This window comes from Engystomops pustulosus, chromosome 2 (genome assembly GCF_040894005.1).
Source record: "Engystomops pustulosus chromosome 2, aEngPut4.maternal, whole genome shotgun sequence".
In the NCBI taxonomy this organism is placed as follows: Eukaryota; Metazoa; Chordata; class Amphibia; order Anura; family Leptodactylidae; genus Engystomops; species Engystomops pustulosus.
Genome location: NC_092412.1, coordinates 48,742,294 through 48,769,292, shown reverse-complemented (window position 1 = coordinate 48,769,292; position 26,999 = coordinate 48,742,294). Strand labels below are relative to the sequence as shown.

The following is a 26,999-nucleotide window of genomic DNA, read 5'->3' as shown; positions in this document are numbered from 1 at the left end:
TTGCCTTCCCCCAGGCTGAGTCCTCCTTCTCTGCCCCCAGGTCTAGCTCCCCCCGGCCCTGCTTGGCATAGTGCAGCACTAGTCAAAAGATTTTATACTGTACTTTACACACACTTTGCTTTTCTGTACTTTAAGCACAGTTCCCCGGGACCATCTTTAGTTGGTGAAATTTTTATGTCAAGTCTTTATGTCAATACAAAGTTGTTGGTCAAATGACATAAATTCCATAACAGGGAGGAAGCAAAAAGCAAGATTAGAGACTTAAAGGGGTTTGCCCATGTAAGAAATTTCTGAAATATGAATTCACTAGTAATATTTACACAATAAAGATAATTTTTAGACCCGATACTTTACAATTTTACTCAGTTTTATTGCTGTTTTTGGTCCTATCACCCAGTCATAGTCAGTGTGGACTCTCTGAGCAGATACTTCATGATTCATCTGTGTTCATGATTCATCTGTGTTGTGTAGATGTTATGTGCTGACAATGTTCTTAGATTATCAGGGTACTGGGTTTACGTACACTTTCATTTAGTTTCTGAACAGTATACTAATATCTGACACATAGAAAAAGAGAGATGAGATAGATATATATGATATATATTTACACCATGAAACACTCAGCTGTGCTATCTTGCCAATAACACAGTCAGCTTTGCTATGCCTCCCCTCCCCTAGGATAAAGCCCTTATCTTTTTTGTATTTTGTAGAGTAAACTCTGCAGGCTGCTGACTGTATCTCAGCTGGTCTTGTAATGCAGGGGGAAGTGCAGGAGGCAGAGAGAACTGCAGCCGTGCAGACAAGAGAAGCTATTCATGAGAAGAATATGACCATAGTCAGAAGATTTATAGTCAGATCCAGGGAAACCAAATTGTAAACACCATGTGAAATGCTGTAATTTTGTTAATAACACTAAATTAGAGTTGTTTTGTTATCCTGAGTATATTTAAGGGGCAGATTTACTTACCCGGTCCGTTCGCGATCCAGCCGCGCGTTCTCTGCGGTGGATTCGGGTCTGGCCGGGATTCATCAAGGTAGTTCCTCCGCCGTCCACCAGGTGGCGCTGCTGCGCTGAAAAGCATCTGAACGCACTCAAGTTCACCGAGCCGGACCAAGTGAAGGTAAGCGCGTCCCAAGCGACACTTTTATTGTTTTATATGCGGAGGTTTTTCAGAATCCGTCGGGTTTTCGCTCGGCCACGCCCCCCGATTTCCGTCACATGCATGCTGGCGCCGATGCGCCACAATCCGATCACGTGCGCCAAAATCCCGGGGCAATACAGGGAAAATCGGCGCAAATCGGAAATATTCGGGTAACACGCCGGGAAACCGCTAATCGGGCCCTTAGTAAATGACCCCCAATGTCTTCATGGGAAGACCACTTTAAGTCAAGAATGGAATTCAGAAGCCAAGAAGTCACGACCTGAGACAGCTAGAAACAGAAACTGGATTGACACCACTCTTGTTCCTAAAAACAAAGTTCTTTATTTTGCAGATTTGAACTTACCTATCAATAGTGTTACTGTCTTGTTACCATAGTAGCCTGTTTCCTTCCTGCCCTGACCTTAACCTGCTCCCTAGCCATGTCTCTGCAAAATACTATTGGTCTGTGCGTTGGCATTTCTCAATTGCCAGGGTGAACTGTCACCAACACTGGGACTACTCTAACTTAGGGTGCTGTCACACAGTGCTTTCTCGGACCGTTTTTAAATGCACTGAAAATGTTGATATGTTTACCATGTGTTTGGCTGGTTTGAATCTGAAACGGATTAAAACTAGCTAAACGCATAGTAAACATACAAACACGCGTGCGTTTTATGTGTGTTTAAAAGCGGTCCAAGAACTGTCCAAGAAAGTGTTATATTGTGGCACACAGCCATAATGAATTTGGCACGCCATAAGAACTCAAAGTGAGATAGAAAAAAAGGCGTAGTGGCGCAAACATATAGTAAATTTGGCATACAAGAGGCCAATAAACTTATAAACTTGCGCAAAGCAACCCCAATGGGTTTTTACCTGCTAAGTGTTACAGCTGGTACAATTGATAGAGAAGTTTGATTTACCAAGTGGCATTGTTAATGGTAGTCCCTGCATCAATCACATATTGATGTCATTCTGAATGTCCAATCTTCCATGCCCTACTGTGTTTGTACTGAATCTATGTTCTTGGTTGTCTAAATGGAACAGCTGGAATTAAAACACTGGTATAAATAGTCATATGACACTGGAAGTCTTATATTGGTTATTAATGTTAGCCACCTAGTCATGATAAAGTTAAATTGTGTTTTATTTGATTCACCTATTTGTGGAATCATGCTCCTTTTCAACCCCTGTCATATTGTCAGGCTTGCGGGTTGTGGATCCTCTGGATCACTGCAGATGATGACTCAAGCCACTACCTGGGACCGGAGTCTAAGTGGTACCCGGTTTTCACCAGAGCCTGCCGCAAGGCGGGTTAGACAAGCTGCGGCGTGGTACCACCAGGTCGTTCCTCAGGCGTGACTTGTCAGCAGTGGCGGCCAAGGTTGAGGTACAGAAACAGCAGTCAATCTCGAGGTCACAGTCCAGGCACAGGGTCAGGGCAGGCGGCAGAGATGCAACATCAGAGTCCAATCCGGGGTCAGCAACAGGAGGTCCAAGCAGAGGGGTACGGGAACACAGCACACAGGACAGCAGCACGGAGGAACACTGGTACGCGGGAACACAGAGGAGGTCAGGTAACACAGGAACACGGAGGGACTCAGGAACACAGGAGACACATGAACGCAGGAGACACAGGAACGCAGGAAAATCGCAATAGAGCTTTCTCTTAGGCGGTGAGGCACAAAGATCCGTCAGGGTGAGATGGGAGAGGCAGGTATAAATAGCCTCATGGGAAATGGCCAGCGCCAATTAATGGCGCTGGCCCTTTAAATTTTCTAAGGCTGCCGCGCGCGCACCCTAAGATAGGGGGACTCGCGCACACAGAGCGAGGCCGGGACTCAGGAGCGAGGACAGGTATGAGGCGCTGCGCCTGCGGGGAGCGAGAGGCCCGGTGCCTCTCGCTCCCCGCAGGCGCAGCGCCTCATACCTGTCCTCGCTCCTGAGTCCCGGCCTCGCTCTGTGTGCGCTAGTCCCCGTATCTTAGGGTGCGCACGCGGCAGCCTTAGAAAACCTGCGATATGGGTCGCGATATGAGCCCGCGATATACCCATATCTCTATTTTCTGCCCAAAATACCATAGAAAGAATGATTTGTTCTCTATATTCTAGGGCTGCTACTTCTCTTGGCAAAACAACTACAAAGTTGTTCTATTTCTGTTCAACGATCATCCTTCTGGTAGTCCTTACATTTTCTCACTTGATATATGCCTGGATGTCCCTTCTGCTTTTACTAGGCAGTCTTCTCTGTGCACATTTTAGTACTATTGTTACATCCAAGTAGCTGTTTTCTTTATCTTTGAACTCTGAAATTCACTGGAATTATTCAATATACTGTATTAACATAGGTATATTAGCAGTATAACAAAAACTATATAAAGGCAACCTGTCATCAGAAATTGGCCTGTTGTTAAGCAGTTGAACAGCTTCTAGATCAGGTTTCTCTCACTCCTCAGTGTAATGGCATCATCCAGACTGAGATGTAAGTTAGATGTATAAAGTCAGGGAGGCGGTTAGTTTAACGCTGAAGTCAAGCTTTCCCCACCTCTGTATTCCAGCTCATCAATCAGACATTAGCATAATGTTAAAAGTTGATTTTAGAAGAAGGAAGCCATGGATACCAAATATAAGAAGATTAGTGCCTGGATCTATGAGTAAGTGTCCCTGGTCTATCATGATGGATTTTAAAGCTAGATTACTTTGACTCACACCAACGTTAGTTGTGTCCGTCCCTCACTCCCATTATTTATAACAGCAAATATAATGAAAGCTTCAGTGCTATCTTCTTTAGTTGTAAATAAGAGAGGTTTAATGGAAAGGAAACTTCCTTACACAAAAGTTTGTTGGAATAGATGGTAAATGGAAGGGTTAGTTTACAAACACAATTAGATATCTGTTACTCTTTTCTGTTATGGAACATAAGGCTACATTCACACAAACGTATGCCCGCCGGGCGGCCATACGTTTGGCACCATGGAGAGGAGGAGGATAGACCCCTCCACTCTCTATATATAAGCACAGCATACAGGCCATGCACATGGGGAAGAATAGGACATGTCCTATTTTTTTCCTGTGTACGGAACAGTACGGTGGCACACGTGTGGCACTGCATCACTCTGTGCAGCCATTGCCATTTATGGGGGACTGATGTATTGCCCCAAGCTTGCGGCCGTACATACGTCACCCATATAGTTGTGTGAATGCGGCCTAACAGCAGTGTGAACTTACATGTCAAAACACGTTTCTGCACATTACATGTATTTGATTATGTTACAAAATAGGTCTGTGTATTGGTAAAAACAGACCTACAAAAAGCAAAATGACACATTGGGGGGATTTATTAATTCACTTGCGCCACAATTGTGGTGGTTTAGTTCCAAAAAACGGTGTCTGAAATGCCTTGTGCCAAATATAACAAGGCCTTTAGACCTTTTTTGGCACTTCCCTGACTTGTTCGAATTAAGGGGCGTGACCTTTGAGGGAGATGGCCGTGTCCCCGTGAGGAAAGGGCGTGGCTTGCGGGAATCAAACGCGCAGCCAAAATTCTGGCGCACAGTTTACACAAACTAAAAGTAGGTCTAAAGTATGAACCGACAGTCTTATCCTGCACCAGATATTCATCATAACAGTGATAAATCTGGCGCAGTATTTTCCAGCTAGAGACTGGCGGAACACATTGGGGCACATTTACTAAGGGTCCGAATAATTTTTTTCCACCGGGTTTCCCGAATTTTTCCGATTTGTGCAGAATTGCCCCGGGATTTTGACGCACCCGATCGGATTGTGACGCATCGGCAACGGCTTTCACACGACAGAAATGGGGGGGGGGGGGTGGCCGTCGGAAAACCCAACGGATTCCGAAAAACCGCGAAATTAAAAAAAAAATTGTTTAGCAAAAATAGCACTCACATACACCGAGACGGAGGAGGTGAATTCCGGCGGACTTCAACGTAGCAGCAACACGTAGTGGACATCGGGCGCACGACCTTAGGAAATCAGGGCAGAACCCGAATCAGCGTCGGAGAACGCGCCGCTGGATCGCGACTGGACCGGGTAAGTAAATCTGCCCCAATGTTCAATCCCCCCCATCGTTCTATTTCTGCTAGTTTTCTGTTGTATATGTGGTATTAATAAATCCAATTCACTTCCTGTGTGATGCTTCTGATTCTTACTGAAATGAAAAGTAGAAATACCATTCAGTTTACTAAGCATTATGCAACCATGAAATATATGACCTTTCAAAATACTTTCCCAGTCGGTGATTGCAGCTGCAGACTTGTGGTGTGATTGTTTGCACACATGTTCGGACAGCTCCCTCTACAGACCTGGTGTGTACACTGCTATCTATGCTCAATATTATCTCAAACTATTTGGTCACAGTTCACCTCACAGTCTGAATTTCGAGAGGTCACGTAACACAAGGTTGCATAATGTTTAGAAATTTTGTTTCTTAATCCACTTAAAAAAAAACATCAAAATCCAGCAGGATAAACAATGGGCACTTACCCATATATCCAGACACAAAGGGGCACATTTACTTAGCCGTCCTGCGTGATCCCCGGAAGTGCATTGTCGAGCGAAATGCACTGTGCCGCGATTCACTAAGATCGTGCGCCCGATATCCTGCATCTGTCGCTTCCCCGCTCAGGTCCGCCGGAGTTCACCTTCTTCTTCCTAGTGTATGTAAGTGCATTGTCTTGTGACACAAATTGAATGTTAAATCCCGGACTCAGTCCGAATCAATCGGATCGTACGATGGCACACCCCCCGATATCTGTTGCATGAAAGCATGAAAATCTCAGGAAGTCCCACGAGAATGCAATCTGTGGACCCTTAGTAAATGTTGTTATCCATGGCCTCCCTTTTAAAATCAACTTTTAAAACTATGCTCATGAGCCTGAGGGGTTATGGGGAGTGTTTCCAGAGCCCTTCAGTGATGTCACTTTCTGGTTGTTACAAGGAGCAAAGCAGGTCTCTCCCCCATGCACTTCCTGCTGCTGCTAGATTACACAGGCAGGGCAGTGGGTGGGTGAAACATGCTCTGCTCATTGTAACAGCCTGTGATGTTGCAGCACTGACGGGCTCTGGAAATATGCACTCTCAGGCAAGGAGAGCATGGATAACACATATAAAAGGATTACCACAGTCACGGTTCCTGAATATATGAATAAATGTCCAAGGTTTATTGTGCTGGATTTGATGGTAAATTTCCTTTAAGGGGTTGTCGTACAAAGACACCTGGGTATTGACCAACTTTTGAGTCACAGCAGAATAAGTTGTGCACAGGTGTCCCATATTGTCTATACATCAGACAACAGTATATGTTTACAGTGGGTTACTGTGAAAGGTTTTGTGGGAACTCCATGGTTGGGAAGATTTGCCTTACCCCTACCATAACCTCAGTATTTTCCGGATAAGTTTCTGCCCTACACACATTTGAGTTGCATTGGGATCTCTAGACCCACCCACCAGCATTGTAATGGCCAGATGACCCTGTTGCAATGAAACCAAGATCCCTGTATAGGCAGAATAATGGGTAAATTCCAAGGAGATTATTGGGATAGTAGCCATAGAGTACAGCAAAGCCAAAATAGGTAAGTGTCACACTGGGTTGTGGACCACAACATTCAGGCCGTGAACCATGCTGGTAAACCATACACCAACTCAAGATGTGTTAGCGATCTCGTTGTAAGTAACTACTAAAATGTACAAATATCATTGACGCTTAAAGGGGTTGTCCGAGTTTTGAAAAAAATATGTATATGTGGCCGGGAGCGGGCTGCCTAAAACAATAAAGCTGTACTTACCTTCCGGTGCCCTCCGGTATCCATCGCTGCTGTCGCTCCGGTCCGGGCGCCATGTAAACAAACATGGCCGCCGGAGCAGCGCTGCATTCAGCTTCCGCCCGGACCCGACAACCTTCCGGCCCCCATACACAATGCTGTGTATAGGGACGGATAGACGTACCCCGGCCACGGCCGGCCGGCAGCTGAGTGCAGCGGAGGGCACCGGAAGGTAAGTACAGCTTTATTGTTTTAGGCAGCCCGCTCCCGGCCACATATACATATTTTTAAAACTCGGACAACCCCTTTAACTATTCCTCCTCCATGGAAAGCTTCAGCTTTCCAAACTCAAGTTCCTTGGCAAACTGCAGCAGCTTAGTTGCCTGCACCCTAGCCTGCAGCGTTCTCATAGTGCCTGTTCAAGGCTGTGGCATACCAATTCACATCTAAAATTTGTAAAGCCCCCTTTAGGATGCTGGATGTAAAGATTTCTCCTTGGCCTATCATCCGCACACAATGGACAGGAAAGGTGTGAGATTTTCAAGACCTTTCTGCAACACTATGTTTCAGCCAAATTGGATTACATACTAGTGCACTGTCATTCAGTTGTCCCAGGTTTAAGTCCCAGGGTCAAATCTTCAAAGAGTTTGTATATTCTCTCCGTGTTTGAGTAGGTTTCCTCCGGTTTCCTCCCACACTCCAAAAACATACTGATAGGTTGATTAGATTGTGAGCCCCATTGGGGACATGGACCGATTTGTCAAGCTCTGTGCAGCACTGCATAATCTCTATGCTATATAAATAAAGGAATTATATTATACTATTATTCTCAAAGTTTTCATAAAATATGTATTGGGGTCCAAGGTCTCCAATTCGTGATTGTCTATAGTCACGTCCAGTTTCCTTAGCTTTTACAGTAATTGTGGCTACTACTGTTAATGGAATATTCCTCTACATCTGCTAACAAATGAAAAGTTGTTTCATGCGAGAAATAAAATATGTAGATGTAAAGACACTCTTCTTAGTTTTCTTTGAGAATCCGCCTGTCCCCTAGAAACATCAGTCTGAGGGTCCCGACCGACACATTCACTCCACCCATTCCTATTTCCTTTTAAGGTGACAAATTAACACAATCCTATTTCTGATAAATTACGCTTGCTTTCTACCCTCTGGACCATCTTCTCATTTCGAGCTTTACTTGCTCATGCCCCGGATGCTTTGGATCCTGTTAGGTCCGAAGATGATTTTTTTAAATTTAGTGGACTGCAAAGGTTTCAGGTGAAAAAAAACATCTTGGGAGTCTGTGTTGAATAATGATGCTCCTGAACCTTCTTAGGAAGTTTATTCTTCATTTTGGATCCAAAAAAATGAGGGAGCATTAAATACAGGATACTGTTATGCTGCCAGTCTGTACCCATCTGTGTTCTTACTGTTGACATAGCCCGTTAGTGGCCACATATATCTCATAACAGCTCTAGATGTGTGCGCCAGTCCTTGATGAACAGGCCAGCTCATCTGTCCTCAGCCAATCCTTATTCACTCCTGTGATCTGTGGAATAGTCTACCTTAGAAGCTGATTACGGTAGAGAGTTTCTAAAACAACCTAACAGTGCCTAACAGTGCTGGTTATATTACAATATAGTACTCAATATAATATTGTGCTCTTCTCATCCTCATCCCCTTCCCTTGATTTCCCTGGTTGAACTTGATGGACAAGTCTCTTTTTTTCCACCTTACTATGTAACTGATACAAATCCGCACACATTCTATCATAAATGGACCAGATTTCATGGTTTCACCTGTCTAGAAGTTTAGCTTACGCTGATTTTGTATAGCAAAAGAGAAATAGAGCAGAACAATGTCACCCATCTCAATAGGGCCAATGTATGCTGTTTTTGCCAGTTTTTTGGCGACAAGATGCAAAAAAGTTGCAATTCCTGAGGCAATTTTGAAGGAAAAAAGTGAGGAGAAGCAGGGAGCATGTTATAGCTACTCCAGAATTACTAGGATATTACCAGCATATTGCATGCACCAAATCAGCTCCAATGATTCAGGTAGGTTTATCAGTTTCCTGAAGGGTTTTTCTATGTCTTTTGTGTTTTTGAGTGAGATGTGATGGACTATTCACTGTGCACTAGGTTCAGTCTACTATATAGCCCTCATGCAGGGGTAACTACAGTTCTTCTTCTGTCTTTGTTCCCTTTACAGCTTCCAGCACTGGAGGATTCCTGGAAAAGCCTAGCACTGCAGGGTTCAGGCACCACGGATCTGATACTGGTGACCGGTTTGACTACATCTAAATTGTTTGACTGGCTTTAACATTTCAAATGAACTCACAAAAGCATAAATGTAGCCCTAGCTTGATAAAAATCTAATTTAATGATAAGTTATATTAACTATAAAGAAGATAGATAAGTTAACACTTTCTAAGCTTCAAAAAGTGTTCTAATTTCAAAACTAAATGCAGCAATAAGAATAATCTTAAGCTAGATATGTCATCACAGCAAGGACATTTTACTCCAGCGGATACATGACTAGTGAAGTTTCTTAGTAAACATGACCTCACACTTGGGTGGGGTTTGATGTTCTCTAGACTCCCATGTCTGGTGTCACTGCCTATTCAGCGCTCACTTGCACTCTATTAATACTGCACAAAGAAAACTGAAGTTAATATATGAGCTTGGCTGTGGCGAACAACCCTTAGTAAATCTCCTTGGTCAGAATAACGTATGAAAACAATAAGCTATGGAAATAGTTTTCTTTAGTCTTTACCATAGATGGGCACCACATGTCCGGAATATGTGGCTTCTAAATCCAGAGGATGAACTTAAAAGTTGCTCCCATCCCCCATCCTGCCTCTGTATGCATCTATTTAACCTAACTTCTGAGAACTTTAATACTGACTCATCGAGCATGCTAGGACTTGTAGTCCTACAAAGAAGAGGGAGTAAGGGTAGTATTTTCATGAGCTATGTTTCTGTATATAAACCTGGGTGAGAGCATGTGCCTGGCATACTTGCGTCTGACTACCCATCCTTTCTCACAAGTGGAGGGCATGACATGCGGTTCAACCCGCTTATATTTGTTATCTGATAGCTGCCCAGAACCCCCCCTCTTCCTCGCAGGCAGACATCTCAGACAAGATACGAGGTCAATATTTGAGCAACATAAGTTTATTACTAAATATTAAACTGGGCAGCAAGGTGGCTTAGTGGTTGGCATTACAGCCTTGCAGGGGTACTGGGTTCAAGTCCCAGGGTCAACATCTGCAAAGAGCTTGTGTGTTCTCTCCGTGTTTACATGGGGGCCCTCTGGTTTCCTCGCACACGCCAAAACATACTGGTAGGTTGGTTAGATTATGAGCCCTAGAGGGTACAGGGACTGATTTGGCAAGCTGTGCAGCGCTGCATAATCTGTGTGCGCTATATAAAGGAATTAGTATTAAACCAGATATACAAGGCCAATTTCACATCTGTGACATAGTCTCTGCAGTAGATTGTCAGCTTCACCAGAAAAATGGTCGAAAGAGAGGCACATTTTATTTCCAGTAACAGAACCCGATTATGAATAAACACGAGTCTTTCCTGTGCTGTTGGTGTTTATCATGTGACAGATCCAACATTTCAGCGTTTTTTTGTTTGTTTTCCAGTTCTCGACAGAAGAGAAGACATTTCTGGCCCCACCACATGTATAATGATCTGGGCCAACAGCATCCTATATCCTTAGGGCCTTATTCAGACAGCTGTATTTTAACATCTAAGTCGTGACTGCGAATTTTATTCTGACTTTGGTTCTACTCACCTGGACTAGCAAAATTATGGGAAAATATTTTAAGTTTGGCTCATTACACAAAATAAAGAACCTTAAAGTCAAAAAGCTTGGCTAAGGATACGCTACTTTACTGTACGGATGCGCGTGCCTGAAGTTGACAAATCCGGGGTCATTTCCTGACAAAACTTGGCCAAATCTAAGTCTCGGTTACCCATGTGGCTGTTGTCTTGTAACCATATTGTGCACCTGTTGAATCAATGGGCTCCTATCCTATTGTTACCATAATATGTGCGGTCCGTATCGACCCTGACCATTTATTCGCGATGTTCTCACCACTACTATCCATGCGGGTAATGAGAGGGACACAATGAACACGTTTCCTTTCACCTTTAGGCTAACTTCATACTAACATGTCACGGCACCGTACCGATCCATACAGCGCCGTGCGTCCACCCATTGCCAGCCTATGGGAGCTTATATATCCAACGTATATACGTCAGCCGTATACATGTCCCCCCAACGGCTGTGTGAATGAGGCCTTACTCGGTAAATACCTCGATATTTCAGCACCACAATATCTAAAGCTGGTCTCATGTGGAGCTCAGACTGCACGACCATGAGGTAATGATAGCCAGCGAGGCCCCAGAAGGGCAGAGATTTGCTCGGTCAAGGACACAACAGATGAGCTCGTCTCCCGGTATTATCCCGCCATCTATAACCTCGTCTACTGTATTATGTAAATCTGCGGAAGCAGCCAGGACGCCCAGGCTTTATATAACCGTCTCAGGTGAGGACACACGGAGCGACCCGACCACTGCCTCCGCTCCTCTGCTGACGACTGAAGGAAAATCACTAGCGACGACGCCCGTTATGGAGGCGCGCTCCCGCTCTCTGGCGCGGCCCCGCATCTTCCCGCCCATCCGAAGTTCACGGTTGTCTCCCCCCCTTCCCCTACCCTCAAGACGAGAGCGCGCGCCCGGTTTAACACTTTCATGCTGTAGTGCAGCCATAGCTAGGCGTATTCCGGCCGCGCATGCGCGACGGCGTAAAGAGTTAAACTCCCCCCCCTCGGCGCGCGCTCCCGGCGGCTCATGAATATGTTAAGTAAGCGCAGAACGGCTGCCAATAGGGGCGCCCCGGCCCCCGTCACGTGGCCGGTGACGTCGCCACACTAGAATCCCTTGAACCCCTCCTGCTCGCCTTAAAAGCCGCGAGTGCGAAGGGAAGCGCTCAGTAGAGGGAGACAGAGGCTGCGAGAGGGGAAGTAGTGCTGAACTCATTCAAACTTCTGTCACATCCAACCGGGGAAAGGGGGCATAAACCAGCCAGTGCAGCACCCACAAACAGCACCCAGGGGGCACCCCCCAGTCCATAAGAGCCCACCCTGTAGCATTAACCCCTTGTAGGCAGCCGCCCGGGGCCACAGGCTGTCACACAAAGAGGAGGACATGGGGCTGCTGTGGAGGAGACACATTGCGTAGTGTCAGGGAGGTTCCCGCTTCTCTCCAGCACTATGCCCATTTTACTTTTCCTGCTAGATACGTCCGCCTCCATGAACCAGCGCACCTACCTGGGCACCACATACCTGGACATAGCCAAAGGCGCTGTAGAGACTTTCATGAAGGTATAGTACCCTGGCAGAGAGCAGCGCCCCCTGCAGGCAGGCAGGAGAGAAGAGTGTGTGTATGTATGTGTGTGTGCTGCCCCTCCATGGACTCATCCCCATCTCTCTGTTTCCCAGCTCAGATCTCGGGATCCTGCCAGCAGAGGAGACAGGTACATGCTGGTCACCCTGGAGGAGCCTCCTTATGGGATCAAGGTAAATGCATCATCACTTCCTGCCACTGCTGTGCCCTGGGCCACTGCTGGCATGTGCAGGCTGAGCACTCACTCACTGCTGCTACACTCTGACAGGAACATGGCCGACATCCCCCTCACCCCCTCCTAACCCTGCTCAGCTGCAGTGCACTGTGGGAGATGTGCAGACAAGTTATAAGTGACAATCCCGGGGGGAGAGTTTTACATTGCTCGGTGCAGCCCCTGGAGTCCTAGGGGTGATGATAAGATTGCACTCCTGAGCCCTGATGTTGTTATACTTCTATCCCCACACCCTTTAAGTAGTTACCTTTATGTGACCCCCCTCTCCCCTTTAGTAACTTGTTACTGTAGCCTTAATTCATAGTGAGGCTTATACATATGTATCACAATGTTACCAAGTAATATATTACTGTCATATAAGGGATTGTTCACGCTTGTCTGATACTTTAGCTACAGGATTTCTGGCCATAAAGACTTTTTACAAATTTTTCTAGGGGTATTAAAGGGGTATTCTGCGGGTTATTTAGTCTACTTATCACCTAATCAACAAAAGGTTTTTCATTCACCTGTAGTTCAGTGAATGGGGCTGAACTGTAATATCTAGCAGAGCCGCTGTAGGTCATTGTGCTACTGTTCAGGTCACCTACATCAACATAACATAAAATAACCATTTACAATCACTGATCTTTAAGTTCAACAAATGAATAGGAGCTACTGTGCATGTGCAGAGCTCCCCAGCTGCAGGTGGGTTGCCAGGAGGGGAACGGTGGCTACTGTCCTTGCACAGAGCTCCTCACGCTGACGGAGATGGACCCAAAGACAGGTGGATCTGCAGAGGCTTCTGAGTATGTGGATTAGACTTCACCCACAGAGCTGTCAGGCTAATCCATGCCCCCAGTAACCTCTTCAGTTACTTTGAATAATGATGAAATAAAGTTTATTTTAGTAAAGGCTGACTACAAGATTTAGCTAAAAACTGTGTGGGGTAATGCAGAGAGGTGAAATCTACAATCAGAAAGTAGATTTCCAATGGAAGGTTTCCTTTAACCCCTTCCCAACTCAGGATGTAATGTTACTGCAAGGTTGGGAAGTGACTAGCTGACCTATGGAGTGCTATTAGGTCAAGTTTCTTACACCCATGACCATAGATGGTCATGGGCGTTAACCCCTTTCCAATATGTGCCATAATAGTATGGCATGGCAGGAAGCTACTATGCAACCGCCACCGTCCTATTATGGCATGCAGTATGGCACAGACTCCCAAGTGGAGACAGCACCGTACAGAGCGGGTATCAGTTGTATATTACAGCTGACACCCTGCTGTAGCACCCACAACCAGAGATACTCCAGATTGTGGGTGTTAACTCTTTTCACATCACACTGTGTAAGCGGATTGTGCCCTGCCTCCCCTTGGATCAGACCTTCCTGTCACAGCACTGGGGTCCCTAAGTGACCCTGGGCTGCTTGACATCTTATGACATCAAAGATGCCCTGGCAAAATGCTCGGTGAGTTACACTACACAACGTTAAAAAAGTGAATACAATTTTTATATGGAAAGAGTCCAAACACCATCATTACATAATGAAATATATAAAGTACAAAAAGCAAAAATGCACAAGAAAACTCCACATATTTAGTATTGCAAAATTTCGTAACAATCTGTGCAATAAATATGAAAGATTATTGGGACAGCATAATGGATGCCGCAAAAAAAAAACAATCTGAAAACTTCAAAACCCAAAATGTTTATTTTTCAACATCCCCACTGAAAAGCACAGCTCTTCATGAATGAAAAAAATAAGCCTCAATTGGCTCTGTCAACAGAAAAATACTTAAGTTATGCCGATTGTACAACTAATTATCGAAGGTAATACGTATGTCCAATTTAAAAAAAAAAAAATGGAAGATTTTTTTAGCCAATGCAATCTGCTCTGTATGATACGACTTCTCCAACTCCCATTCACAGTTTTACCACACATGGAGTATTGGTGCACTCTGGAAAACTTGGGTATCAAAATTCTTTGAAAAATACTCATTTACCGTAACCAAAAAAAGTTTTGTTTTTTTTTTTGTTTTTTTTTATGGCAGATTTGTCAAATGGCAATCTGATATCTATGGAACAATAAATACATCCCAGTAGGTTCCTCCAAGTTGTAGCCCCCTATCCACATCCCATTGTTGTACAATAAAGACTATATTATGCTTTCTACTATACCACATTCTGTGTTCACATGCTGTTCACTCTTGGTTGCTTTGCTTATGTGATTCATAAACTTGATAGTGCTGAAGGACCATGGGGGCTTTCCATAGAGTACATGCTACCTCAGTGACTCATGTCCTAGTATATGGTTCAGATATTTTGCGTCTACTTCGGATTTTTTTTTTTTAAAGCAGTTTACCCATCAAAAAATGGTATCTGCCAGCATGTCATGTCTGGTGTTGTTTCATGGGTTATCCAACTTCTTAACCTGTTAGCAACTTGGCCGTGTATGACCTTTTTGGTCACTTTTTATGAAACTTTTTTTGTTACAAAATCTCGAAGTGGTGTTTCGGACGTATGGGCCCTGTTTTCTATTTTGGGGCTCAACGATGGAAATAACCATTTTTAGAATTTGGAGATTTTGGGACTTGGCAATACCTAACATATTATTTTATATTTATGTTCTAGTGAAAAGGGGGGTGACTTGAAATTTTTTCTAACTTTATTTATTTTTTTTCTTTTACTATTTTTCAGAGCCTAGGTTGTCTGATCCTACCATATACTGGCATACTACAGTATGGCAGTATATGTGGGTTATATACATTATTTGTTACAATGTGCTGATTTGCAATCAAAGGGTTAACTCCAGTGATGGTTGCTATTACTGATCTCTGGTGTCACTGGTGGGTGTTTGCTGCAAACGCCCAACTTGTATGGAGAATATGCCTGAAGCATCCTATCACTTTTGACCGTCTCTACTTAATATAAGTGGCCATTGGAAAATAAGACAACCGAAAATTGTCCCCAGTTGGAACCTCAGTGGTTGTTGCAGAAGTCTGACTTCATGTGACCACTGCTATCTGGATACTGACGTTTTCTATGAGAAATTTTTTACAGAATCTTAATTTTTTTTTAAATTTCATATTGGTCATAGTATTGTTGCAAAAAGATCATGTTGTGAATGGATGCCCATATTACTGCTCTAAAACAGTCATTCAATTCAAAATGACATATTCTGTATTTTTAAAATTTGCCTAGAAGACTGAAATGTTGGGTTCAAATGGAACGTGGTCATGTGTCTATCTTTGACCTTAATAATAAAAAGCCATTCTCAAGTAGGTGCAAATGTCTGGGGGATGTCTGGAGTGCTTAAAAACATACATTGGCTAATGTAAAACTTTTTTTTTTTTAGTTTTGTTCTTTAAATATGCCCCTCTTCTCAGTCTCTGCACAATCACCTGTATACTTGTTGCAGACCTGTAAGTACAGAATGTTCTCTTGTCTGCCGATTACTGTCAAATTTCTCTTAGGGTACATTCACACAGTGGTATGCCCGCTGGAGAGGAGGTGATCCCTCCCTCTTCCATAGAGAAGAGGCGCATGGCGAGAGACACGGGGAAAGATGGGGAATGCTGCCGGGCCACCAATGCCATCTATGTGGATGTATATGCACCCTTAGGCTACATTCCCACTACAGTGTGGGGGACGTATATGCGGCTGATATACGTCCCCCATACACTTCTATGGGCTCACGGCGCCCTACGGGAGCGGTACGGTGCAGCACACGTGCGGGAAAAGATAGGACATGTCCTATCTTTTCCCATATTACGGCGCCGTGGCCATACATCACTATGGAGAGGGGCGGGGGTGAGCTGCGCTCACCACCTCCTCCTCCTCCTCCTCCTTTCCCCGCGCTGCCGTGAGCCCGGCGTGCTACGGTGCGGCGGGCTCACGGCAGTGTGCATGCAGCCTAACTGTGAGATATCAATTGCATGAAGCCTCAGCGCATTATAACATGGACATCTAGAGTCTGTACATTTCAATAAATTTTAGGGTACAGTGACACATTGGAAAAAAAAATTGCAATATTATTTCAATAAAAGTGAAAATACAGAAATATTTATTAAATCTAACAAAGTTTAATCTAGCGCGTATAAAATCATTAAATTCCACATAAAAGTTGGCATCTTGCATGCTCAGTTTTAATTAAATACATTTTTTTTTAAGTGCACGAACTTTGATTTATTATGTTAATATTCCAAGCCTAGTAATTGGGTAATGGAAACCTGGAAACATATGCAGGTACTGTAACAGAGTAAAATTTAACATACAATAGGGTAACGAATACCTGAAGCCATTCTCCGCCCTTCCCCTGCTGATCTCAGGTTGGTACAACCAGTTAGTTGGACGAGGGTGCTCTTCATGTGATTTGGTCAAATACATAGATCTGCGCAAAAAAAAATTGTCTGTAAATCCCCACTTCTGCTGCTTTGATGGCTCCACTGATCACTGGATTGAAGAACAAAAAAAGAATATTCTTCCAGCTTCCTCCTCTTTTGTTACACCTGGATAGAGGACCTTAGTATGTCAAGAAACTGATCAAATAGCAACAGAAGAGCCAGAAAAAACAACTTGGGTGTGGACAGAAGTGGCATGTGGTTATTTATTTTCAAAGTGCTCCCAATCCAAACTTTGAGATGATGTCCACAGCCAATGGTTAGGTCAGCTCACCTGGAATGCAGACTTGGTCCCATATGGGTCGATCAAGCACGGCCTCTCCAGCTTCTCTTGGAGTACTCAGCTACAAAAACGCACGATCCGGCTCCAAGACCAAGACATCCACTTCTATATTTAAAATCACCAATTCCATGAATAAGGGGAGTGTCTATCTGAAACGCGTAGGCGAACCAACCTTGACTTTCGCTATGACAAACTTGTATTTTAGAAGCCTGCAAATAAAGATTTGGTGATTTTTAAATATAGAAGTGGATGTCTAGATCTTGGAGCCGAATCGTGTGTCTTTGTATTAAAGTTTGAGATAAACTTATGGACAACAAATATGTGCAGCTGAAGGAAAAGGTGGTGGTGGTGGTGGTGAGAGGCTGCTATTGCATCAGAACTATACACGCGGTCCCCTACTTATGAACACCCAACTTACAGACGACCCCCTAGTTACAAACGGACCTTTTGGATATTGGTAATTTTCTGTACTTTAGCCTTTAGCTGTAACAGTTATCACAGGTGTCTGTAATGAAGCTTTATTGTTTATCCTGGTTCTTATGACAATCCGACATGTTTAAAATCCAATTGTCACAGAGACCATAAAAGTTCTGGCTGGGGTTACAGTTATAACATATACAGTTCTGACTTGGATACAAATTCAACTTGAGAACAAACCTACAGACCCTATCTTGTACGTAACCCGGGGACTGTCTGTACATTCGTGGGGCAGATTTATCAGAAGTATCAGAGCAGAACTGTTCTAGTTGGCCATGGCAGCCAATCGGAGCTCAGCTTTAATTTCCCACAACTGTTTATAAAAATTAATGTTGAGCTCTGATTGGTTGCCATGGGCAACCAGAACAGTTTTACATCAGATACTTACGATAAATCTTTCCCTTAGTGCCCAAAAGTGCCAATATCCTTGTAAAGACATATGTATTTCTCATAAGGACTTTAGTCTGTACACTGCTTCCCACTAATCTATAAATGGTGATGAAGCTCATATGAACGTTCCTTCCCCTATACTCAGAACATGGGACAACGCTATCAAAAAATATATATTTTGGTAAGTTGTCATGACTATAGGTGGTATATTGTAATTACAAAAAATGATATTGTATGTATATGTTTAGTGCTTGCTCCTGAATTGAAACTGACCTCCCCAGTGCAACCTAAGGTCGCTGTTCACACTTAATTGATATTGTTACATTAAATAGTTAGTGTATCTATTTGGGATGTGGATATCAGTGCTCTGCCATTTACTTATTTTCCTATTTATATCCTTGAAATCGGTAGAAGATGATTAGATCTCAAGACTGACAAATTAAAATTATCTGAGCAAAGAAATGCAAGTGTGAACCTGGCTAATTATAGCACATTGGGGGAGAATATGTTGGATGTTTTAGTAGAATTTGAAGTGTATGTGTCCTTTATTCTCTTCACAGGCCGGATGGAAGGAAAATCACGCTACTTTTATGAATGAGTTAAAAAACCTTCAAGCTGTTGGACTCACCAGTCTTGGTCAAGCCCTAAGGACGTCCTTTGATTTGTTAAATTTAAATAGATTAGTGACTGGCATAGACAACTATGGACAGGTAGGTCACAACATGGGAAGGAAAGGGCTTTCCTTCATTCATGGTACTTTGTATCTGTTTTAAAAGGAGAGTAGATGTATATATGTTCAGGTTTTTTTGTCATCCCCCACAAAGTCAGGAGCGAAGAGGTGTTTAGGAGAAAATTATCCATGATGGCCCTGCTGCGTGACATAAGATGTTCCTGAACCAACGATGGAAAGATCATCATTAATCATAAATTTACCCTTTTAATCTAGCATTTCTTTCTTAGTGGACATTTAAGTGCTTGCTCTTAGAACCACCATTCAGTGTCTGGTTAGGAGGAGTCCCACCTCTTGGACAGGTAATTACTGCTCTTATGGGCAATACCAGGAGCAGCCAATTGCTTGTGTACAACGTTGACAGTGACTTTTATTTTTGATAAACAACAATTTACACTGCTCATAACTTGAGCTACCCTCTTCAGTATAGATGCCATATAGACCCCTGACCGGATTGGGTGTAACATGTTGATCGTTGGCAACTGCTTGGTATCCCCATGGTCCACAAAAATAGGATCCTGTTTTCCCCCTAACAAATGAAGTGGCAGGCCCCACAAATGTTACCCTTATCTGTGGATAACACAGAACTTCTTCTACTTATAGAAAGGTCATCACTGCAAACTCCTGGACAATAACTTCTAAAATGTATATCTTGGACAACCCCTTTAAGTGCACCCATGGCCCAGAAATGTCATAATAAGAAAAACTTACCGCCCTTTTTTATGCTGGACCTCTCATGAGTCTTAAGCCAATGTGTAGGAAATTTCACCTGTTAGGGTACAGAGTGAGCACCGTAGGAGGGGGGTTAAGAGGAAAATTAAAAATGTACCTTGAGCAGCACCATTAAGTTTAGGGCTATGCTGTGACTTTATTCATGACTCCTATGGTGCTGCAGAACTCCACTGAAGCCACCATGTAGCCCCAGTCATGGTTTACTTACTTTTTGGTGTAACATTTTATTGCAGCAGGGTTTCAAATGCTTTTCGAGGTTTATTCTGTATACAGGTAAAACAAGTCTTCTGCCCATTTCCTTGTTCACTCCTACTGTTTATTCATATTCATCCACCTAGTTTTTTTTAACGAGCATAAAGCGAGACTTTTTAAGGTAAGAATAATCCCAAATTTCCCAATGCTGACTTGAAACATCACATCTGGTAAAACTCTACACTCGTTTTTGCTATATACTGTATTTTTAAAATAGTAATTGTTTTGAAATTTAATTCCTTTTTTTTTTTGTGGAAGTGGGAATTTTTTATTTTTGTATTCTAGAATTAGACTTTCAAATTAAACCCAAAATAAAGCAGTGGAAATTTAACCTGCATTTGGTAAATGGTGCTTGATAGAGCATCATAATGCTCTCTGGTGACAGCAATGGCCCCCAGGTCATCTTCTCTGACCATAATGGCTTATCCTAGAAATTGTAATAGACTTCCCGAGAAAAATCTAATGGTGGACCGGTCTTTAATTACTGTGAAGGAACCTTAGTTCCCCAGCACCTTCAGATGTGTTAATAGACCATTTCCTATAATTTACACAAGTTCAGTTCTTATGTTGGTAAGAAAATGTGACCTCAACCCTTCACAAAGTAATAATCTGCAAATTGGCATCTGCCCAATTTTCTAGTTACAACAGCAAAAGTGTTTCTACACTGACGTGCTGTAATGCTAGTTTTCCACATCCCAAGTATTACTGAAGGGTTAAAATACAATGGTACTCTAAACAGTCCTTGCTTTAGGGGTTAAATGTGTGCCCTCATTCAAAATGGCCACTGTGTAATTTCCTGTTTAGTAATACAGTGACTCATGAATAATTTGCACAGCTGCAGCTTCTAACCACGGCTGTGTGTTTTTCTTTTTTTGTTTTTTTTTTCTTAGTGTGACGTGCGTCTTATTTCTTGTTCTTTATGTATGGTCAGTGAGCCTGATGCTTGAGATATATTATATTATATTATATTATATTATATTATATTTTCTTTCATTTCTTTGTTATTTCTATAGTTCTAAAACTATAAACTTTTGGTTACATGTGGTTTTTTTTTTTTTTTTTTTTTTTTTTTTTGACCCCTAACCTGGCCAACTTGCTAGACTAAACTTATCTGGTACATTTTGTGATATCTGTTTAGACTGTGGGTTGGTGTCAGCTCTACTCTGACAGGTACGTTATATTAGAGTTCCTTTGTAGTGACTTTGGAAAAAATCTGTGACATCTGCTCCCAAATGAAATATTCTTGTTTCAACCTTTTTAGCGATGCATGCCGTTTATGGGCACGTGGTTGACTTTTTATGGAGAGGCCCCCTGGGCGGAGCCTTCTCCATATGGGGCGGTGAGTGGATTGCTTTATTATAGAACAGACACCTATTGCTAAATTGCAGGGGTCACACATTTGATACCTGGGGGTAGATGTACTTCCTGACCTATCTCGGCTGTAAAGCCTTAACTGTAAAACTCTCCTGCAAAGCAGTCGGGTCAGCTATGCTACTCTATCACGTTCCAAATCTAGCGTGGCTCCCAGATCCCAAATTATACGACTCATCGGCTGTGCTTCAGCGCCTTGTGGACCGGTATCTCCACGCTACATGCAAGCAGTGGTTGAACCTGGAGGTTGAGCTTACCCACCCCAATCATTGCACCATCCCATGGCACCTACCAGCCCAGAGACTTCAGGGGTTTATGCACTTACTCCCCCCATTCCTTCCATGAACTTGCCTCCTTCACCCCTCTGTTTAACAACCTTTATTTTTCCCCAGGAATGGACAGATGTAGATTTGTGTTGGGACGTAGCGGGGGGCATCCGACTGGGACAGGATCCTCGATGCCCCCGTGGAGTCAATGCGAACCTCCAGCCCTGTCAAAATGTCATCTTGGTTGGAACATCAACAATTAGCCTCCTATGTTAGCCGTGATATGGACTCATTCCCAATTGCCCCAGAGGTCCTTTTACAGTTATCTCCTCCGGAATATGTTATCCCAACTGTATGCCCTCTTACTGGACAAGTCTTCTCGAGGGCGCCTTGGGTTTACATCTATTTGGGTGACAGATGTTGGTTAAGCTTAGTGATGCGGAATGGGATAAAGCCATTTTGTTCTGTGACAGAATTCCCCTGCCCTCTAGTGCTCAGGAAAAGAATTATAAAACTCTCCAAGTGGTACAGGTGCCCATCTTGTGCTTCACAAAATTTATCCGGAGGTGTCGAAATCTGTTTGACGGGCTATGCGGAGGTGGGGTCCATGTTGCACATTTGGTTGAGCTTCCCAGGGATCCAACACTTCTGGAAAATGGTGTTTGATACCTATGAGCAAGTTACTGGTAAGACCATACAGGAATTCCCCCCAAGTGGCACTCCTCTGTGTTGCTGGGCTCTATCTCTTCTATTAAAAAGGGCCCCTCTCGGCACTTTCTCACGAAAACAGTGATTCTGCTACACTGGAAGAGCCCCCTCCCACTACCGTGGAGTTGGATACAAGAGCTCCGACTTATGAAGAATGGAGGAACTGGTGACAGTTGGTAGGAATACCAATTGACCCCTGTCTTTCACGATCTCTTCCTCTAGAGCCTCTGTGAGCAAAGTCCTACCTAAATATACAGTATGTGAAAAGAAGATATTGGGGATAAATCCCCCCCCCCCCCTTGTCTGTCCTTTATGTACCTTTTGTCTGACTACGGTTTGTTAGTTCCAAGTAGTTTGAGCGCCAGGCAATGTAATGAACAGCAGCCTCCTCCAGCAGTGTAATGGCCTGCAGCCACTCATTGTATAGAAAAATAAACTTACATAATCGCCTTCCGATGTGGAAAAAAGCAAGAAAATTGTAGCAGCACAATGTGTGCAAGTATTCAAAAGCGGCTGATCCAGACACCTCAAAAGTTCCCCAGAAATATATGGTAGCGAAGCAGCACTTTAAAAAAAAAAAGTTTCTTTATTCCACCATAATAAAAAGGTGACATTTTGATATGTTTTTCGGAATGTTTTAATTTCACGCTGTTCATACTCTTATACTAAAGGTCTCACTGTCCAGCACACTGAGTTAACAAGCAGGATCACCATGATTGGTTCGGTGATATGTGCTTAAGTCTATTGCAATATTATATATTATTTGCATTTAACTAGATTTATAATAGTACAGGCGGTCCCCTACTTAAAGGTATCGCGGTTTAAAACACTTTTTAAACTTTATAGCCAGCGCAGGGAGGTACGTGCTCGGCGCTTACCGTGCACGCGGCTACATAGGAAGTGAAGGAGAGCCGCGTGCATGGTAAGCGCTGAGCGCGTACCTCCATGCGCCGGCTATAAAGTTTAAAAAGTGTTTTAAACAGCGATACCGCGGTTTAAAACACTAACTAAAATAAGCTCCGGCACCAGCTCACCCTGAGCTGGTGCCCGGTTTTGCCATCGGAAACCTGCCACTTCAAGTGGTAGGTTTCCTTTAAGGACACCCGACTTACAGACAACCCATAGTTACAGACAGACCCCTCTGACTTCTGGGGAAGCTTTCTGAATGCTTTACTATATTCCCAGACTGCAATGATCAGCTGTAGGGTGTCTGTAATGAAGCTTTATTGATAATCCTTGGTCCCATTGGAGCATAAAATGTTTAAACTCCAATTGTCACTGGGCCCAAAAACTTTTTTTGTCTGGATCTGCAATTATAAAGTATACAGTTTCGACTTGCATACAAATTCAACTTAAGAACAAACCTCCAGACCCTATCTTGTACGTAACCCGGGGACTGCCTGTACATGTATTGCACTTTACTGTATACGCTTGTGATGTTTTTTGGGGAATTATAGTAAAAATGCTTTGATGTCACTACAACTGCTTTGCACTTGCATTGTTGCTCGATAATGCCTTCATAGGGCGAAACGTTGCTTTTCTATTATGGTGGAATAAAGAAATACTTTTTAGGAGTTCTGCTTTGTTGGGAAAGTGAGTATGCAAGTTTTTTTTATATACATTAATCTATAACCTGGGTTAGGGTTTTTCAGCAAATTTTTTGTGCTGAAAAACTTGATTGTACACAAATATATAAAGTAACTAAACTTCAGTATATAGACTTCATGAATCTGGGAGTTTGTGCTGACCCAAACCAATAAAGGGGTGGTGTCTTTTTGACCATAAAATGAAAACTGTAAAAACGCTTTTAAGAAGATGGTACAACGACATTTTCTCACCAGTTTTAATAATTGTAGAATTGTTCTTCCATCTTCCCATTACGTAGCCCAGAATATTAAATGCTGCCAATAGCAAGTACATTTTGCTTAAGCAGCAAACCATATTTTACATTTAGCTCTGTTTTTAAGGCCGGGGGGTTTGAGAGAGGGTTATAATGGAAACAAAAATATAAAGAGGCTGTGTTTTGAAAAGGCTTAAGTACTTGATGTCAGGTTTGACACCTCCCCCTTCTCTCCCAATACAACAGTGCCCCACCAGCACCACTGAAAAATCCAGGAACCAAAATGTTTTTTTAAATTAGTTTGCCCCCCCCCCCCCCCAACTCATCAAAATTAGTGTCCGCGTCCCCCAATTAATCTTTGTAAAGGTCCTTCATTGTCTGATTGTAATAGGAATATCATTTTTTATAATCTGCAGCCACTAGGGCCTGGCCGTCCCGAAGATACTTTGCTGTCAGCTTGTGCATCTGCTGAGAGCTTAGCAAAGAGACAGTGGCTAACGATTAGTCCTTGTAATGCTGGGGTTGAAATTTGCAAAACAAAAACCTGTAAAAGTTGGCGCTATGAGGGAACAGAAAATAATTTTTTTGGGGGGGGTGGGGTCTCTCTCCAGAAACCATATTTGTGTTGTAATAAAATTAAATTCCACAGGCTTGGGCTCCACGTGGGCCCCAAATTTGTGCAGTTCTTAGACCTTGCACTACGAGACCTTTTTGTTTTTTTTTGGTTTTTTTCTCTTTAGACCGCGTGTTATCTGTGTATAAGCCGTTGCTGAAAGTCTGCAAAACACGGTCCATGCCTCATCCATTTGCTATCCAATTTTGCAGAGCGACAAAAACAGTACTACTACATTGGGTTGTCCCAACATTGTGAGAGGTCACATGAGTTGCCTAGCATTTGATTACCTGCCAAGTGATCTGCGTGTTTGCATCCATATTTTTCATGTTCCCATAGACTTCTGGGGGAAGGTTTTGAGACTCTAACATGGGGAAAGAATAGGACAGCCGTGTACATGAGTGCATTGACATGAATGTTAGTGTGCCAGTCACAAAAGAGCACACAGACAAAAACAACTCTCGTGTGTGACCAAAAATGGCCAGGTTTTCTGGCTCTTTGAGCAGAAGGAGCAGCAAGATCTCAACTTAGTCATGGGAACGGAAGGAGTAATGAAGATTGAGGTGATGTCCATTAAGATGCCCGTTATTTTGGCGGATGAAAGTTCTACCTACAGGGCTTTTTTTTTTTTTTTTTTTTTTACTGAAATTTAGCATTTTTTTTATTATATATTTTTACAACTGTAAACTAGTATAAATTATAGGTGTATTTTAGTTCATTGTAATTATTGGATAGGTGTTGCACAAGCAAGCTGACAGTGCGGTTACGGTTCATATATAACTTTATTTTCCTTCTATGAGGAAGCTTTTCTAAGTGACTTTGCATCTATCTACCTTTCTGTATTTGGAATAATAGAAGCCACATTACATTAACAATAAAAAGCAGATGGGCTTAGGAGGCATCTGGAGAATTCAGTAGCTAATGTTGTAGCAGTGATGACCCTGTAGGGGGAAACCGTTGCTAACACAATCGCTTATATCCTCTCATGACCGCCTCATGTTATGCAGTGCTCCTGAGGATAGCGTATAGTGATATCATTGTGTCATAGCCTGTTCTGATTCTACTCTCTTCCTTGGTCATGTATTAAATATTTTAGGCTGTGTGAGAAATTGGGGGTCACATTTCAGCATTACATTGTGTACCAGCACATCCTGGTTCTAAAAACAAAAGAGAATACTTTACATTTACTGAAATTAAAGGTGAAAGATTCCCTTTAAGAAAACTGCTGACAGCCGGTTATAGTTAGAGGAGCAGAGGCACCGGTATGGTTTCTGCAAGCAGCCTCTTACAGAGCAGGAGGAGCTAAACAGATTGTATATAGTGTCCTAGCTGCAGCTAGCATGTTAAAGACCAGAAAGTGCTTGGATGATTGTTCCATGCAGAAAAGATTAAATATATATGTTATAGAGCAGAAGGAGCTGAGCAGATTCTACATTGTGTCCTATGTGGAGGGAGCATGTTATAAAACAGCAGGGGCGGAAATAGTGGGATTTTAGATATTATCGTTTATTTATTTTTTAAAAAGATTTAGTATAGCTGACTTTCTCTGTGCAGTCATGTATGGAGGTCCGTCCATTTCGGGTAGGACCACCACCCACGACATAATGACTGTTTTCAAGCATTATGAAGACCTAGATGAGTAAGGCCTGGTTTACATTTTCATTTAGGCCGACCCTATATAAATTTGGTGTCTGATTGTACTAACCCAAAGTATAAAGGAATGTGACATTTGTATCGCACGGTGAAAGATGTCAGAAACAAAGCTTATAAGAAAATGCCACAATTTTTTTTAATTTTTTTTTTCTGTCCCCTTTTTCCCTGTACATTCCTGGTAATAAATGCTGTCAACTCGTATGACTCTGTACAGCAATTAAACATAAGTGCTGAACTGTATAAAGCATGTGGTGTTAAGTTGTATGTTATACTAATTTCCCCCGCAAAACTGTATCTGCTCATCTCCTCCTGCTTTATAATAAGCTCCAAGTAGATGAACCTTGTACAATCTGCTGATCCTGCTCTGTAATATGCTGCCTGCAGATAGGACACACTATGTACAAGCTGTGTAGCTCCTTCTGCTCTATAACACGCTCCTTCGAGATGAACCATGAACGTTCTGCTCCACTTTTCTTGTAGATTTCATACCATGTATAATATGCATAGCTCCTTCTGCTCTATAACATGCAACCTGCAGAGACTTTTAGATTTGTGTGTTCATTGTATCAACTTGGTGAAGCTTACAGCACAAGCTCTTATCCTGATAGGCACTCTGAAATTGCGTTCTCCCCTCCTCCAACTTGTTTCCCCCTTACTATGCAGTCAATAAAACAAAATGTATTTCCAGTTCTTTGTAAACTGTACAGTTTTTGTTCTTTATGCAGGGTCAAGCTTA

General features: G+C 42.9%; 1 protein-coding gene across 2 annotated transcripts in view; it reads left to right on the top strand.

Moving 5' to 3' along the window:
- The first annotated feature begins 11,659 nt into the window (after positions 1–11,659).
- Positions 11,660–26,999, top strand: part of INTS6 (integrator complex subunit 6) — a 33,103-nt gene continuing 17,763 nt past the window's right edge. The window contains exons 1-3 of one of the 2 annotated variants that reach the window (XM_072134519.1): positions 11,660–12,316; positions 12,434–12,511; positions 18,659–18,808. In XM_072134519.1, coding sequence (XP_071990620.1) covers positions 12,206–12,316; positions 12,434–12,511; positions 18,659–18,808 — 339 coding nt within the window. In that variant the 5' untranslated portion in view covers positions 11,660–12,205. The remainder of the gene's footprint in view (positions 12,317–12,433; positions 12,512–18,658; positions 18,809–26,999) is intronic. The other variant, XM_072134518.1, reaches the window with a different exon arrangement.